The 18583-nt window shown below is 38.9% G+C and overlaps 1 protein-coding gene across 3 annotated transcripts in view; it reads right to left on the bottom strand.

The window, feature by feature from the left end:
- Nucleotides 1–14898: 14898 nt before the first annotated feature.
- The window catches only part of NR5A2 (nuclear receptor subfamily 5 group A member 2), an 87003-nt gene continuing 83318 nt past the window's right edge, over nucleotides 14899–18583 (bottom strand). For all 3 annotated transcript variants that reach the window (XM_052666008.1, XM_052666007.1, XM_052666009.1), the window contains one exon: nucleotides 14899–18059. In XM_052666008.1, coding sequence (XP_052521968.1) covers nucleotides 17812–18059 — 248 coding nt within the window. In that variant the 3' untranslated portion in view covers nucleotides 14899–17811. The remainder of the gene's footprint in view (nucleotides 18060–18583) is intronic.

Raw genomic sequence — 18583 nt, forward strand, 5'->3', positions numbered from 1 at the left:
ATCTAGACTTGCATTTGCCTGCAAATTACAGGAATATGAACAAGTGTACTTTAATAGAGAATGGCTTAAATGTGGCTTGGTAATGATGCACCTTATCCTGTGCAATAAACAAGATGGTTTTACTTCAAACACAGAGGTAATGTGTCACAGAGGGAAAACAGCGTCTCTTGCAGGTAAAGCAGGCGGCCCTAAGGCTGCTGAGGTGCCGGCACGTGCCCTCACCTCCCGGCGGCGCAAGCCCGTGCTGTGCGGCAGGACGCGGGGAGGCCGAGCTGCCCCATGCAGCTGCACCCCCAGCGGGCGGTCGGACAGGTGCCCGTGGCGGGCGCGGGGAAGGCGCCCGAACATTCGCGGGAGCTTCAGCGAAACGCTTTGAAGTTAAATCTTTTCGTACCTGCTGCCTGGGAGGAGCCGGGCCCTCAGGAAGCAGGTAAGTGAGAAGGCGGAGGGCTCGGCTCGGCTGTAGCTTGTGTGGAGCCTCCAGGGCGGAGCCGGGCCGGGAGGGAGCGCAGCTGGGCGCTTTGCACCGCCGCTATTGTTCTCTGCAAGAATTGGAGCACCTGCGTAATTGTGTTTGAAGTGCTTTAAGTGAAATTAATGAGTAATTTATGAATAAATAATAGGAGGAAAGATTTACATTGTGGCCATAAAAGTAATTTTGGATTAACCTTTTAAACTTTCACCTCTTCGTGAGGCCCCAAAGAACAGCCAGGCAGTTCTCAGTAATTTTTATTTGCGCCTTCCCACATAGTCGGCATGGCGGAAAATCCTGTTTCTTTCACCTTGGATTTGTGCGAGGATTTTTCTTTGTGTTCTTCTTTTCTTGTCATTCTGGTTTTGAGATGGTAATTTTGTTTTCTCCTTTTCATCTTTATTTTGCTGCAGGAACTTTGTTTTCACTTCTGTACGTTCTTTTCTGCTACTTTCCAGGAGGTGTTCTGCTTTTTGTCTTTGAACTTGTGCAAAATATCCCTTCCAAGATCTTGCGTGCACACATAACCTGATTTGCTTTGTAGACACACAAAAGTACTGGTCAGACTGTACTTGGCATGTTTTTGGCACTAATGCAAAAAAACATCCAGGGAAGGCCATAGTCTGTGTAAAAAGTAGAATGCAATGCAGTCCTTTGCTATCACAGAAACCAAAGGGTGACGTTTTACGAAAGAGGTGATAAGTGTTACTGCCCTCACTGGCTCCAGTCCCGTGATGGGCAGTGTCCCTGCCCCAGCACTACACACAGGGCTCAGGTCAGAACAGGCGCATATCAGCCTTGGCTGCTCCGGCTTTGCATGCTCCAACACAGTGATCCATACTGTGATCTGACCACTTCTTCCTGAAGCTATGCTGAGGACCTATGTTTTTCCTGAAACACTGCATTGTATACATAGAATCTCAGTCATGCTGCATGCTGTAACTGTAACAAAGGGTCTGGGTAAATGCCACCAGATTTAGGTGAAGTACTAGATAAATTCTTGTAGCAGGGGAAAGCTGGCTTTGCTAATTTAGTCACCAAAGCGTCTTTCTTGTGTGTGTACAAGAGTGTCTTAGGTGGTAGACTGTGAAATGGTTTCTTGGGAATATTGACAGGAGTGAGTAGCTGCAGGCTTCTGCCCCTTGTGAACACCATTATTTCTGAGAAATTAAAAAAATAGTCCAGACTCATAGGATGTAAATAAGTTCGAAAAACACAAAACTTATTTTGAGAGCTTTCTGGCTGTTGCTGTGTTTTGGAGTAATACATTGTCCAAGACATGGCATCGCTATGATGTATTAATCTAATATATCATAAGAGTGCCATAGCTTTGATGATGTATTAATGTAATATATCGTTAAGGTGCCATTGCTCTTTTGATGCATTACTCAAAACATTACAAACTGTTTGGGTTAGTGCACAAGCATCTGTGTGTATAAGGTAGAAGACAGCAAGTATTTCTGTATTTGAAAGTACAGTGAAATTTAAAAAAAATTGTGCATGTGCAAGAGCAGTCTAGGAATCTTAGAAAACTGGAAGCCTCTGTAGAGAGGATTGAGCTAGATGGGACCAAAATTGAGGTGGGAGCTGTGCTTGAAAGATTTCTGTCTGAAAGATGTACAGAAGCTTTGCTGAGGGGAAGAGAAATTGCCTTTATTAGAACCAATAACAAGTTTTCATTTCCTTTTGAAGAGTAATGTGATACATGCTGTAATACAGGAACAAGTTCAGCATTTCCCAAAATGTGCTGATATGATTCTTCTCAGAGTACTTTTTGCACCTTATCCTCCACCTTGTACTTTGCTAACATATTTTCTGGGAAAATGAGGCTGGATAGATTTTATGCAGACATAAAAACTCTTTTGCCTTGACTTTTATTTGCTAGCATTTGTTGTGTATGTCAGCCACTTTTGTTTTCAGAAAGGAGCATAAGAGATCTGGTTAGCACTGAGCATCTTTCAAAACTTGTTTTTACCACAGTTTCTGACATATCTAGTTTTGGACAAACTTTGGGAAAGCATTCTGAACCAAACTGAAAAACCCTTTGCCCTAAGCTGGATATCGAATTTGACCAAAAGATACTACAGCATGCATTAAGTACTGATATGATGATGATGGATACTGATCTTACACACTGCTTTCTAACAAAATGTCTGTATGTGTTAAGTGTGTATTTATCCTTCTGAACTTTCTTGCCTTATGCAAATGCAGTATAATTGAATGGATGTTGTGGGTGTTGTTGACTGGACATATGTCCTTCATTGCACAGCCTAGGTTGTGTTGACAATCTAGGTCATAAATGCACTAGTCTTGCAATGATAAGTTTAAATATTGCTGTTTAGTGTTATTATCTCAGTTTTGCCACTACTTTTTTTGTTGAGCAAGATTTGCCCATGTGTTGATTTTTTTTCCTTTGCGGAAGGTTGCAGAGGCATATGTAAAATCCTGTACTTTGAACACATTGAGAAGTGCTTTCAAGAGCATTTCTGGGTACTGAGAACTTCAGTATAAATTGCTCTTTTGCTCTCTGTGTTGGCAGGCATATAAAAAGCTGCATTTCTCAAGTTGCTTCCTGAGAGTTATTAGCCAGAACAATGTGCAAATTTGCCCAGTTTTTTACATCCTGCTATATTGACCACTAGATGGCGTTGATATTGTTAAGATAAGTGGGGAAGAGATGGATGGTGCTGAAACGTCCTCTCTTCAATGGCCCCCAACTTCCTTCCTGCCATTCAAAAAGCCCAACCAGACGAGAAAATCCTCAAGTATCCAGAGTTAAGGCCGTACCTTAATTTTGAAGAGTTGCTCACTGTTAGCAAGGTGACTACAGAAATGATGATGTAGTTCACATACTCATATGCAGAAGATTCCTGTTCCCAAATAATTTTCAGTTGACTGAGTGCAGTAAAACAGCTCAGATTGCAGCTGCAGCAACCTCAGACTTAGCCCAAGGAAGGCAGTGGTGTTGGAATGTGCTAGCTTCTGCACTCTAACGCAGTCATCATGCTTAGTGGGTTACCATTTTAATTTTTTCTTTTGTATGTTTCCTGGTAATAATCTCCATAATACATGCATTGCTCTGAAAGTAATGCCTCCTATTTTTTCTTGAGAAACTACAACAGAGATAAAGAGCACAATAATGTTATTTGATAGAGCAATTTCTCAGCTACAAAACACTATTTTTTCAACATAGTCACCACCATTAGCTGTGCATTTTTGCTAGTAATGAACATACCACACTCATAACAATCACCATCCAGAACATAGTCTGTCTTTCATGTCTCTTTTGCCATTGCTGAAACACACCACCCACCACCTTACTGTGCTACCATCCACTGCTTGGACTCAACAATCAACAATCAGTAAGCATCAATGAATGTCAATGGCTGCCATTTTCTTTTCATGGAAGAATTCAGTGATGCACCTTTGCTTCATATGAACTTTGGTATCAGACTGCCCATCTGCTGCCATCTGTGACATGGCACAAAAATGTAAGGAATACTTGGGGAAGGTTCAACCTCTACTGCTATACCACCAACATCTACCTCTGATATTTTAGTCGTAATGTAATAGGAGGCATTACTTTCAGAGCAGCCTTCGTAGTTATTGCCATGCTTAACTTATGATCAGGTCGCTCCTCTTGTATAAAATTATCAGAAAATGTGAAGTTACTTGGTGTTCCTTGAGCATCCTGTGATGAGACGTCTTACAGTTGGTGCTACTAACCAGGGATGTTAAGATAGATCTATCTGTGTAGATTTGCATCTTCAAGCCAACAGAACAGTATTTTGCAGCAGGAAAACTGAGACTGGAAAGTCCTGGAGCTGCTTTTTGGTCGTGCTGGTGTAGCCTTAGCTTCTGTGAAAGGTTACTTCTATTTATTAAAAATCTGGATGAAAAGCTTGAAGAAAATCACAGGAAGGTAAGTGTGATCCTATAAAAGGGTGAGGAAAGTGATGTTTAAAGTAGACTTTTGTTTTCCTACCTTTGGTCTCCTGAATTTTTTGAAATTGGAGTGCCACTGGTGTGTTCCAGCCTCAGAAATGGGAAGGTGCTTTGGATGGTGCTCAAGACTCACACCCACCTTGCTTATGCAGAAATAGAATTTAAATGTAGGTTTCTTTGTAGCAGAAAAACAGACTTGTTTGTATTTTTTTGGGAAGCAATAGGTATTCTCTGCTAATAATAGTGGGAAAATATTTCTTTGGATTTGCAATACTGCTGCTGATACTGAAGTGTAAAGAGAGAAAAAAACAAGCAATTTCTTCTTCCAGTGATTTCTTCAGTCACTGTGGCTTCTGTCCCATCGACTTTGCTGGCAACTCAAGCAGTGTGGCAAGTGGTAGCTGTGATAGGTCACAGGCAATTTGACAGTTTGGCACAGTTTGTGACAAGAAGCAGTTCCTAGACCTCGCAGATGTTGCCTTGCTGGTCTCTGATCACTGCACACGTTTGGGAGAGGCTACTGTGTGTGTAGCTGTGTGTGTGTCACAGTTTGATGTAGACTAATATCAAGTGACAGACAGCCTCTGGGACCCAGCTTGCATGATGCAGGAGCTCGGCATCTCGGTGCCTGCCTGAGGCTTAGTAAAGGTTTGCTTCCACAATCCTGTTTCTTTTGGGATGGTTGTTGTAAAGGATAGCAAAAGCTGTTTGTGTTTGGAGATCAGAATTTATGTATAATAAGTAATGAATTGTTTAGAAAGCAATGCCCAACTTCCTCCAGTATAGCAGTGTATTTCATAGAACTATTTTTAGTCTTCAGGAAATCATTTGTAATGTGCCATTAGACCTAATTATTTTAATGATTGTTTGGTAATGTGATACCAGGCTTGGAGAAGACAGGTAAATGTATTCTCAGAAAGCTGTTTTGTGATTATCTGTTTTCTTTTTCCTGTTGCTTTGTTTCCCGATTAAAGTTAGGGAGATGGCATAAGAATGAAAGGATTAGAGCCTGAGAGACCAAGAGGCAAAGTAGCTAATAATCATTTTGTGCAGACTGTAATAGATAGAGTCAAGAACACTGTTGTGTTGTTATATATACTTTTATTAAGCATTAAACTTTTTCAAATTTATTTTGTGCTAATAGCTAGATATTCAGCCAGGTCAGGGCTTTGTCATACTGGTGATAAAATCCAGCTTCCTGCACAGTGGATAAAATTTTATTTTTTCTTTTTAGCAGTCATGAAGATAATATCAATGATTCTACCTCCCAGTTGTAGACATGCATGCTGTGATCTCTGTCCTGAAAATAAACACTGCTAAGGTAAGTTGATAGAAAACCACATAGAAATGTCTTGAAATGGAATGCTCCTTTTTTCACTCTTGATGAACTATGGTGCATCAGCCGAGCTGGAGTGTGAGTGTGCTGTTCTGAAAGCTTGAAATTCAGTCTTGGAGTGGAGGAGAGGGGAAAAAAAAAAAAAATAAAAAAAAAATTTTGGACTGTAAAAGCTATGCTCTGTTGCTTTGTGCTTTACTGAACTACATAGCATCAGTCATATGTCTGCTCTGTACTGGTATGTTCAGAGGTGTTCCCTCTGAAACTGAGCATCTTCTTTGAGGAAGCCATGAAGGTGCAGCGCATGTGATTTCCTCCTTGGTGATCCTGTAGTTTGCCTGTCTCTTGCCACTTTCCTAAGAAAATCCTCAGTAGTGTCAAAGAAGAAAGGAGGCTCTTTCTTACTTGTAGCTTGAACTAGGTAGTTGAACTATGAAGTGCAGGACAAAATTTATTAGTGATGTTTTCTCCAGAGTAGTTTGCTCTCTTGAAGGAAAGTTGGAAGTTGTATTCCAGGGCCCTGTCTTTTCTCCTACAGCTGGAGTTACTATGTTGTGAACACATCTACTTTAACACTGTAAAAAAGTAAAAGGCTTCTTACTCTGCTTTCACATGCCAAATGTTTCCAGTGAGCCACCTGAGATGTTTGTTGTGTGGTGACTTCCTTCCACCCGCAGCTCTTGGCAGCAGCTCTGTGCCAGACAGTCCTGGAGGAGGCAGCTCAGTGCTGGCCAGAGGGGATGCATCAGGGCAGGGAGGTGGACAACAGAACAGAGATTGGTGGTTTTTAAGCCCACTTGCTTGGAGACACACCTTTAGTAGAAATACCTGAGACTTGTCCACTGGCCAACCGATTCTGAATTATAGTACTTACCACACTCCTGTGTTTTAGATCAGAACTGTCATCTTATCTATTGTGGTGTGTGTCTGTAAGGTGTTTTCATTTCAAATGATGATGTGGAGGACCAAGTTAGATCTGGGCTAGGCTTGAGAATTTGTGGTGCACTTGTGAAGGCAGATAAGTAAGAAATGAATGGTAAGAAGGTTAGAGGAAGAACAAAAGGAACAGATCTCTGATAACTTTACAGGGGCTATTGAATCATGTCTTTGGGAAGAAATATGTAACCGATGGTTTTTCAGTAGATTTGTCTGGCTTTCTTGTGAGCCAGATTTTGGAGGATTTGGAGAAGAGAATCATGAGAAACACCAGAACTCCCATCATAGTATGATGTGGGGTTTCAGCAAGCTCTTCAGCATCAATTTATTGATGTCAGTGCTGGTTGTGCATACCATTTACATCAGTATTGTTAAACTGCTGGTGGCAGCATGTAGTGTCCTTGAAAATATCTGTGGTTACTATGTGTATTACTAGGAACTGCTGTGTATCCCTCTTTAAAAAGAGAGGCTGGTCTTGGAAATCAAAATGGCTAATTTTTTTCTCTATTAGCTTCACAAGGAGTTTCTTATAACTAAAACCACTGACCCAATGAGCCAAGTACCTCCATCAAATGTTTCATTTAATGATGTCTTTTATTACAGTTCAGCGACCCAATAGACTGAGTATCCGCATGGTGGGCTAAGTGCCTTTGAAAACTCGGCAGTAAAACTTCCTGCGTGTCATAAGCTGTGAAAATGTTCTCCCCTGACTGGAGTATGCTTTTTTTTTGTGTAACTTTGAAGAAATTAAGCAGCAGACAAAACAAATCAGGAGAACCAGTGCCTCTAAACCTACCTGTAATAATCAAAGGTCATTGTGCTCCAGAGAGATGTTTTATAATGTGAATGAGATAAGAAATTAATGTATTTCAGTCAAAACATTGATTCACCCTTGAGAACACGTTTCTCTGGGTCCCCTCTTGTTCTCTCTGCATATTCTATAATTTGCTGTGTTCTCTTGCTAGCCATTTTCCTCGATTCACTCTTGTCCCTTCTATTCCTGTGGTCTGTGTCACTGCTATAGTGGAATAACCTAGCGATTCCTGGGTGAAGACTCTGATTTGTAGGCTGTGTTATCTTCTGCAGGAGCTTTGAGACCACTTAGGGCACTCAGCAGCATGGGCAGGAGCCAGTCTTGTGCTCCCAAGCTGCCCCGTGGGTCCCTCACCATCTGTCATAGCAGTTATTTCATCATGGCTTGTGTGAGCTGAGTCACCAGCACTACCATCTTCAGAAGCACACAGGCTTGTGGCTCTTACTGGGCTGAATTTTTTGTGCTGGTGTTTGGTTTTTTTTTTTGCTTGTTTTTTAATGGCAATAATGGCATTTAAATAAACTAATTGAAAAGTGATCCCCCTTTTAGTTTTCATACAATAGTAACCAACTATTACTAATTGAAAATGATTTATAGAGTTTCTAACAAAATTGGAGCAGAACCATCACACTACAGTGAGTAACTGAGTATTTCAGAGTATCACCATGCATATCTCTGTGCTTAGGAGTGCAACTGGCAAATACAGAATGAGACCCATTCCTAAACTAACTGTGAAGCTTTGGGCTTGGAGACTATTGTTTCTGCACTGCAGTTTTTCCCACTCTTATTTAGTTATTTCTTAATGATTCCATGTGATCCCTTTCCCTTTTAGCTCTTGCAGAAAAACATTCTTGGATTGATGATCTTGTGGTGTTTACATTCTGCAGTGTGTTAGAATGAACAGAAACCAAATAAACTATGTTATGTGAATGAGCTGTGCAAATAAACTCTTAGGATAAAGTGAATTGACTGCCCTCAATCATTTTCAGCTTCTCTTTTCTCTCTAATTGGAATGAATTACTTTGTTTACATCTCTGCTGGGGCTTTGTGTGGTTTCTTTTAAAACCTCATCTCCTAGTTGTTCCATTCTCATTTAGCTGTGCAGTGAATTTTACCAGCTTGTAACAGTTCTATCAGTAAAGGGAGGAATACTTCCTTCAGCAAGGTCTCAGTTATGGATATCGCAGATGTGCCTTGTGAGTTCTGCTCATGAACCAGGTAGGCTGAGATACTGAGACTGGCAGTTTCTGAGGTATGTGAATGAGGTGTGACAAAGATCTAAAACCGAGGACTTTATTTCTGGGGAAGTTCAGATCCTAAAGATCTGTTTTGCAATACAAACTGAGTTACTTGGAAAGGACCCCTCTCATCTTTACACACGTAAAAGATGAGTATTTGGCTTCATGTCAGAAATGGGAATTAACAGAATTTTTAAAAACTTTTGAAGACGGCTGCAATTGTTGTATTTTGTTTTGGGTGGAGAATTTCAAAGGTTTATTTCATGAAAATAAACTCTTAGGGGCAGGAACTGTTACTCATCCATATTTGGAAAGCACCACCAAAACGATTTGGATAACAATAGTACTACAGAAGGCTGAAAGAACAATTAAAGAGTGGAAATAATGAGCTAAGGGGGCAACATGTAACTTAGTGTGGGGATGGCTGCACATTGACTGAGAGAGGCTAATGCTGCCAGAAGAAAAATGTTGAAGTTTCTACTTAGAGATGATTGAAATGGTATCAAATAACTTGAAGAAAAATCCTCTGAAATGGAAAAAAAGGAATTTGGCCTCGTTCATGTGTTCTCCCAGGAAATTTCCTTCATGCTTCAGCTCTCTCTTTTTCCTTCCTTGGGAAGGGGGAGCCTGTCAGTAGAACACCATCCTATATGTGTATGCCAAGAGACATATTGAATAGTTACCTTCTGCCTGGTAAATCCAACCAGTCAAGTTTGCTGCCTCCACTTGCCCCTTTGGAGTGGCTGAGTGCTCTTGAGGTGCTCATTGACCTCTAGAGTGGATGTGCCAGTAACAGTTCAGATCCTAATGGTATTTATAAACTAGTCCTTGTGTTTTAAATATTGCCATGACAAATAATCAGGTTTTTGGAATAGCGTAGCAAGTAGGTCAGACTTGTCTGTGTGTTACAGATGATACTCTGGGAATTTTCCAGGATTTCAGAGGAGTTTGTGACTGCAGAGGGTTTTAGGGATACCAGCGTTGGCTGCTCTGGATCCCAGTAGGCATCGCTCAAACCAGCTCTGCTACAGACCTGAACCTCATGTAGCTCAGGACTGGCAGCCCTATGGGAATAGTACACATTTAAGAATATTTATTTTTAAATAGAAAGTTAAGGATTGAGACTTTTTTCTCTTTTATATCTGTTCTAAATTACATGAAGTATGTGTGTACTTGCTTATTCTAATATACTTTCTTAAACTACAAACGACCTTTTTTTTTTCTGGATTATATTAGTTTGTTTTCTATTAATTATGGTTTTCATGAGAAACATTAAAAAAACCCCAGGAAAACAACTATAAAGTAGCTACCAGGAAGAAAGCAGGGTTTTTCTAGTGTCCTTGGTCTCAATTTTATTAACCTAAAGTGATCGCTTCCTTTCTGGAGCTGTTTTCATGCTTTGTGTATATTATTTCTGTGTGTTGTTGTTCACATGAAATTGACCTCCAAACAAAGCTAAAATGTAAATACAGGGGAGGTGAGAGGAGAGATAAGCTGGGTAAAACTATGGCATTGGTACAGTGAACTTTTAATGAATCATTTGGTCTAAATATTAGAAAATATGCTAGTAAAATACTGCTGTTTTCTTCACGACTCTCATGTTAGAAAGGTGGACATTGGTTGTGTAGTAGATAGGGGGATATAGTGCTAGATGATCTCACAAAATGTTCCTTCTGCTTCTGTTCACAGGCTGACCACTTGTGACACCAGTGTGCTGTATCCCCACATAGGCAGCGCTCAGGCTGTGCCTGCAGCAACCTCTGTTGCGTGTTTGTTGTTCATTCTTGAACAAAACAGTGCTGAGACATGGTTGATGCTGTTCAGGCAGGCTTCCTAAGGGCTCTGGAACACCAGGTGAGATATCAGGCAGCTTTTTCTGACCTGCAAAAGTGCCTTAACTCTGTCACCCTGGAAAGTACGGCACTTTTTGGGAAGTTTTATTTTTTTTTCCTTGCAGGATGCTCAAGGGGTAAGGCTATGTCAAAGCTGGATATACAAACAAATTTAAAAAGGAAGACTTTGTTCCCTTTACTCTTCTTGGCAAAGGCTGTTTCTTGGTTATGTTGAATATTACTATGTGTGTTGTTGGAGCAAAAAAAAAAAACAAAACTGTCTTAAAATAATTTTATTCTAGCACTGATGCTGCTTCTCTGTTTAGATTCCACTATGAATATTTTAGTGTTATTGTTAAACTAAAATTCTTTTATGTTTCCTATTTTTATTCTGAAAACAATGTTTGGTGAGGACTGTTGATGTTTTAACTGGTTGTTGTAAGCTAAGACATAGCGGGCTGACTGGTGACCTTGTCTTGCTTTTGGCTGGGCTTGCTTTAGCCTGGTGTGGCCAGGTTTCAGCAGTTGTTTTCCTGTTTTGACATTTATGGTCACTCTGCTGCCTCTAAACATGCAGACACTTACTACTAAATCCTCAACACTCCTGTTTTTATTCCCTTCATCCTCCAACCCTCAAACGTATAGATGACTCTTCTCAAAATATGAACCAATTGGGTCAAGTTGACTTGTGATTTTCTCTTTGTGGTACAAAGAAAAAGAAAATTAAACGGGGAAATTTCAGAAATGAAAGAAAAATGTGGAAAGGCAGTGAGAGCTCATATGAAGAGTAATGATGTCATCACTGGAAGAATCAGGTGGGTTTTAAATAACATAAATGAGCAGAGAAGAAACACTAATACAGAGAAACAAAAGTCACGAGATGTGCTCAGCTCCAATGTGTTGGGGCCAGCACCTCTCTCAGCTTCAGTTCTGTTTCCAAAGACATGTAAGACCTAGGGGAGGTCTATAATTGCAAAACCAAGTGGTGTGGAACTTGTCTACAGGTCTTATTTGAAAGAGTAAGAATTTGTTGTAGAGCATTTCACTGAATTTGCTAAGAAAAACAAGCAGTGTAAATTTTGGGAAGGAGCTATAGTGTTTTGTTTTAAATTAAAATAAACTCCAGTGATAAGCTTCAGTTGTCTCAGCAGGAGTTTAATATATTGATTAAACATTCTTAACTAATTATTCCATGTCATTTTTATCTGAAACGTATAAAAATTGTAAAATTAAATGAAAATTAGAAACAGCATCACTTGCTGTGGCAAGTCTGTAAAATATATAAATAATAATTTATTCAGGCCTTGTTAATACTTCCAATTGATGATAATAATCCAGCATATTTTATTTATTTTTTCTTTTACATTAAAAGTGAGTCATGAAATATTTATGAAACAGAAATATCAGTTTGCATATTCTACGTTTGTGCTTAGTTCTTCTTATGTTTTCTTCTGGAGCACCCCTGCCCCCAGTTATTTCTTTTGCTTTCTACTATATGGACTGATTATAATAGGCATCTGTGTTTCTTACTGTGGGATTCAAACTCAGGCATTTTTCTAGACCTTCTTCTTACATAAAGCTGTGATGTGCTTTTGGAAGCACTTTGTAGAACTTACCCTTTTTGATACTTGCAGGTGTAGATCAAGTGGTGAAGAGTACCACAGATATGATGTAGCACATGTTATAAATGCTGTTGTATTGTTTAGAAGAGCATGCCCCTCTCTTGTATTATTCTGCACCAACATGTTTCTGCTTACGCGAGTGGAAAGGCAGACTGCAAAGCAGAGCTCTAGCTATTCCCATGGGGAGCACTGCCTCACAAATCGTCCTGGACAGCAACCAGAGAATTGGATTTTTGAGTGTTCTTGAGGAATTCCCAAAAGTGGTTTGTGGCACGTGTGCATATCTGTAGGCATGTCAGTAGCTATTAAATGGCTTTCAGCAGGTTTTGTTGTACATACAGTGTCTTGCAAACATACTTTTTTCCCTCTGATACAGACTCCCCATATTACTGTATAACCGACAGTCAGCAGTGATAGTATCCAGCAAATGTTCTGTAATATCTGTCATAGTGTGATTGACACAAATGCCTGCAGGGAAGCTCCTGTTCTGTGAAGTTTTTGGTTGGGGATATTGCACTTGATGTTACACCATGGATCACACAGCTTCGTGTAGCTGCAGCAGCACATGCAATGAGCAACTGGTGTTACTGAAGTGTTTCTATATTCTGCATCTCACACCAAGAATCATTTCCCCATTTTACAGTGAACTTACTCATCCCAAAGCATAGGAAAAGCAAAATCTAAGAGGACAAATGATGACTACAACACTAAGTTTTCCTACTGTTTGTTTCAGCCTGTATTATAAGCCCTGTGGTCTGCAATAGGGTTGGGCTCCAGTGATCTGAGCAGAGTACTACAGCTGAGCCATTGTTAATATAGGCACCATCAGGAGTCTGTATTCCATCCACATTTTGCTTTACTTTGCATGTGAATTATCCTCCTGGGTGTGCGCGGAAACTACCATAAGACTGAATGTTAATCTAGGACTAAAGGACATTAGAGTGATTTCAGGAAACAGGGGTCATCACTTTCTTGGAGTGATGGAAAAAGCTCACCTATTATTGTGTGAGTCTAATCTTGCATGCCAGGCTTAAATAAATTGGAAAGACTTTTGTCCCACAGATGAGCAAAAATAGGGGCTTTGGAAAACGTTTGATGATGGAAAGCCTTGTCTTGTCCTATTGGCATGGGCTGGACTGGGCTGAAACTACCAAGTAATGCAGCTGCTAGCAAGCTTGGTTCCACTGACATCAGGGTAGGCATGTCTGCTTGAAGTGAGGTTAGGTCGTCTTCTACCTTTAATAATTTAGCAAAGTTTTCCATATTGTTGGCAAACTGCTGTTAGAAACTGAATCTTTTCTCTAAAAGCTGATATGCAGCTGAGAATATGGGATGGGCACAGAAGTATTTACTCTCATGCCAGCATCACAGGGTTACAAAGCTGTGAGATTTGGTGCTCTTAAAACTTACCTGGAATTTTTTTGTATTGTTAGTAGTTTAATCTAATTCTCTGAACTGCAATCTATAGCAAGTGCATCTGCACAGGGAAAATTATAGCAACTGTACTGGAGTAGCTAAGAGTGTCATTAGAAGTTTTATCACGTATCTAGACTGTGGGCTTCATATTAAGGGTTAATGAAAAGTGTTATTCAGTATTCCAGGAAATTGTCAAGATCACGAAGTATGGTACTGGTGACCTGTGTTACACTGAACTCACTCTTTCCATGTTTCCAATAAAAACACACAGCAGATTGTTCCAAAACCAGTGTCAAACACAGTTAAAAATAAATTCCCTTATAATTTAAATCTGTAGTACATATACTAAATATAGTCTTTCTATATATAATATAAATAAATATGTTTTCCTTAGATGAGATTTTAATCCTGAGACCTCACTTGGATCTTATGAGATATTGTAATTTTCAGTTATGATTCCCAACAGTTAGAAGTATCCTTTCTATTTGACTCTGTTTTTATTGCAACACTAACATGGCTTTGTTTCATTCAAACACATTATTTGTAAATAACTAATTATGGACCTGTTTCTTCCCCTTGAAGCATTAACACTTGGCACTGTGCAGAACAGTCCCTTTTCAGCTACAAGACAGCTTAGGGGAAGCAGTGGACTTGATCTCAGAACAGTAGGGTGCTACTGACAAGCTGTTGGACCACTTCACCCCCTGCTCTTGAAATGGCAATGAGCCAGAGGGCAACTTTAAGAGAATATTTGTCTCTAGTAGCTGTAACATCTGCCTCCTTGGCAGCCTCTGCTGGCAGTTGTGCTGGAAGCTCTGGAGTTGCCCCTGGCCCTGTGCTGTATTTACATTGCTGAGAGGTTAACCTGAGCTCTGCTGGATCCTGTTGCCTGATTTTCTTTTGTTCTGTCATTTTTCTCCTCCGATTGTTTGGCTGCTTAACCCTTTTTGCACAATGTTTAGAATGAAATCAATTGTGCAGAATGAGATGAAATGCATTAATGTTTTTAGCTGGTAAATTCCTTTTTGAGTCAACACAGCTTTTCTGATTTGTTTAGCTGGGTTTATTTTGCTTCAGCCTATGCAATTTCACCATTGCTGTCTGAGCATTTGAAAGTGCTGTTCCCTACGTTTGTCCTTTTCGCTTAGCATCAGTTTGTTTATTTTTCTGGGGACTCTGCTGTGTTTTATATTTCACTCTTCTCTTCTGGGAAACTGTATTTTGACTAGTGCTTCATTTTGGTGGAATGATGTGGAATGCATAAAGACAATTTAAAAGTAGTCAGCATGAACATATCAATATTTATTGAAATACTGAAAAAAAATCCATTGGCGATGAGAAACTTCTGGCAAGAACTGACGTGACAATATGTATTTCACTGATACAGTAAGAGAACTTCAACTTCAACAAGTAACTCACTGCACATTCTAAGAGTTGCATGGATTTAAATCCAAGGCAGCTGCAGAACATCTGTAGTACAAATAGTCAGACTTTACAGATTGTCTGTTTACACACACAGAACAACTATAATAAACCAGCCAAAGCCAAAACCTTTGAATTTTAGTCTGCTTTTACTAATATGTCCTGTAATCAATAAGACAGTCAAAAGCAAATGTCTGGTTACAAAGTAGTTAACAATTAACATGAGGTTAGGTTATTTTCTTTTTCTTTTTCTTTTTTTTTTTCGTTTGTTTGCAAACTTTGAGCAATCAAGTGGGATTCTTGGAATGACAGATATAGGCAAATATATGGTAGTTTATCTGAAATTGTTTCAATTGTTTAAATTGTATGCGAAAAATCTTCTCTCTTATATCCTTATTCAAATTCTTTTGTCCTGCATGTAGATTATCATGCTGCGAATACAGCTAGTAACATTTTTAAAGCTTTTTATGTCAATATTCAGTGATATTCACTGTAGCATTTCAATAAGGGAAAAAAAAAAAAAAGAAAATGCAAACACTTGAAATATGCTTTGTTTTTCTTTTAAAAAGGAAATGTATGACCAAACTTTGAGCTATACGCATGATATGTAGATATCACAGCCACAGTCAATTGCCACCTGCATCTTACTATCTGTTAATTTAGTTTGACGGAGCATGCTCTTAGGAAAATAACGTTGCCATGCTTGCTGTGTGGGATGACCATGGGGGTGTATATATGGTTTGCTTTTGGCCAGTATGTCACTGTGTGCATTCTGTGATTCAAGGCAGGCATCTAGGAGGTGCAGACATCGGGCTTTGCTGTGTTTGTACCCTATGCATGGACAGAATACAGCTGATTAATACAGGTGATTAAAATAACATGTTAACTAATGCAGATGAAATAATTAATGTCTTTGGTATACAGTGTGTGGATAGTTGGAAAAAAATGAGAGAATGCACCTTTTCAAGTTCACATGAAACAGAAAAAGCTACAACTCACATAATTTACAATAGATTTAAATAAACTACATTTAAGATTATGAAGATTTACAGACAATCAAGTGAATGATTTAAACTTATGAAGACCTTTGTGTGTCCCTGAACTATGTTCCACTAGCTTGAAGACATGCTACAGTAAACACATATATTTGGCTTCTTCATTCTGGCTATATCTTAGATAAAGATGAAACCAACAAACAATAAATTAGCATCATAATTGTCTACAGTGGAAACTATCATATACAGTATAAATAAACTATTCAAAAGCCAGCAATCTTCATGAACAAAAAAATCAAAGAATTAGGATTTTATACAGTTTCTACAAGTGATTGTACAGCTGATAATCTCAAAATTAAAGTCCAACTAAAGTCCCCTCCCCCCACTGATTTTAGTGTCTCACGACATACAGTAATTAAGTACTGGTAAAATAATTACCAATTTCAAAGCAACATTAAGGAAATCACTGCTTTGCAATTTTATCACAGTTTTTTTTTTTTTTTTTTTTTTTCTTTCTTTCTTTCTTCCCACAGGACCTAAAGAATGTAAACACTATTTTTTTGTTAATGTTTGAGGCTAATACTTTATTTTTAAATATATGTTGATCCACATCTGCACAGTTACCTTTAAGGATAATGAAATAAGGCAAGACTTAGAACCGTGGCACTACATTTTAATACTGATACCTTCATTTGGACAGTGAGAGATTTGTTTGTTCTTCTCCACTATTTGTTCTGCAGCAGACTTTGGCCTACATAGACAAAGCAGTATCACTCTTCTTTTTTGTGTTAAAAAAGTGTACAATTTACTTGCCTTTTCTTGCATTGCTTAATGCATTTCTGTTCTTTTTTATTTTATTTTCGTTTAACAACAGTGTTTGTTGAAGAAGTTGTCACTTTTAGTGGCTTGGGTATCTTCCTTTTTTTTTTCTTTTTTCTTTTTTTTTGGAAAAGGCCATGAGTACATAGCAGAGCTGTATTTTAGCCACTGCAGTAGTGAAGTATATATTTGAGTTGAATTTTTGTTGTTGCGTATTTATGTTAGATTTTTAATGACAGCCAGTGACAGTAGTAGAAGAAGGATACTGCCTGGTTTAACAACATGAACACGTAATGAAACAGACTTACATAGTAACATAGTAAGAATGCCAAGCTAACTTGAAAACAGACTCTTGATATTATCTACCTGCAGGCCTGAGAGACTGTCAAAACCAGCGTCTAGGGAAGTGGTGGCCATACTACCTAGAAGGTGGCCTAGGCCAACTCTCTCGTACAGACTGTTAAATGGATGCCACATCGTTTATCACAGAAGAAGTGTTGGGTCCTTGGGAGAATGATAGAAGATGGTATAGATGCAGCTTTGCATCTATTATAACTGTTCTAGAAGTCCTGCTGTACAATGAAGGAATTTAGTGCACTCAAATTCCCCACTCTCTTAGCTCAACAATACAGATCAGTTTTCCCCTAAATTTCTTCGCATTGGCAATCAGAAGTTAAATATACAAGAATCATTCTGTTGTTATTCATGTTGACATTGGTGATAGTATCCACTTTTTAAGTTTACTTCACTCCAGTTTATAAAGTCCTAAAGAGATTCCTTTGGGGATGTGTAGCATATGATTCACAGTTTGCAATACAAATACCCTGATACATCACTTATTTACTATTAGTATTTGATTATTATACCATTTTGCAAAGTCTTAAAACCACATTTTAATTAGTGTTGCTTGGAGCAGTTCAGAGTATATCTTTTCCTTGAAAGCAGAAGCTCTAACGGATATAATTTATGCTCTCTTTGCATGCAGCATCTCAATGAGAAGGTTATTACATGGAACATCTCCGTTCAGGTGTTTATAGTAGAGGTATTCTTCTGCCTGCATACTGATGGCCCGGATTTCTGGTAGTCGCAGGAGAAGCTGCCCAAATTTGTCTGTTTGCTGTGGGTAATTACACATCGTGTAGTCCAGCAGAGCAGCATTCACTTGTTCCTGAACACCCTCCACAAGCTGGAAGTTCTCTAGATTTTTGACATCTGAATGATAATTAAAACAACAAAAAAAAGTAAGAACAATTGAGTTGCATTTTAATTACAGCTTACTAGGGCAATTTTTCACTAAATGTTGTGGGTTCTTTGTATTTTTTTTCCTCCTGACAAAAGCATACTCTACAAGCTGCTGAATATTCAGTGATCCCTTTTGCGAACTTTCCTGGGAAAATGATCGCAAAAGAGCTTTAGCGGAGTGTCTTGTTGAAATTCTGCATATACCTCAAATCAATTAGACACCAATGGAGTCTGAGCAAGGTCAGCTCTTTTCATATCTTACGAAAAGAAAGGTTGAGGATTCCTAAAGTAGAAGACCATGATATATTGCTAGCAAATGAGTCCCAAGAGGAAGCCCTATCTTTAACCTAGTATGTTACACAATTCATATAATTCTGTATTAATTTTTCTGACCCAAGGTGAAATCTGTGTCCAGGGTATGATGTAGTTAATTCTAATAAAAAGTGACAGGGCTCTTGTTTCTGTTTGACATTTTCTAAATGATTCTGAAAGCC

This window comes from Tympanuchus pallidicinctus, unplaced genomic scaffold, assembly GCF_026119805.1.
Source record: "Tympanuchus pallidicinctus isolate F22 unplaced genomic scaffold, pur_lepc_1.0 scaffold7, whole genome shotgun sequence".
In the NCBI taxonomy this organism is placed as follows: domain Eukaryota; kingdom Metazoa; phylum Chordata; class Aves; order Galliformes; family Phasianidae; genus Tympanuchus; species Tympanuchus pallidicinctus.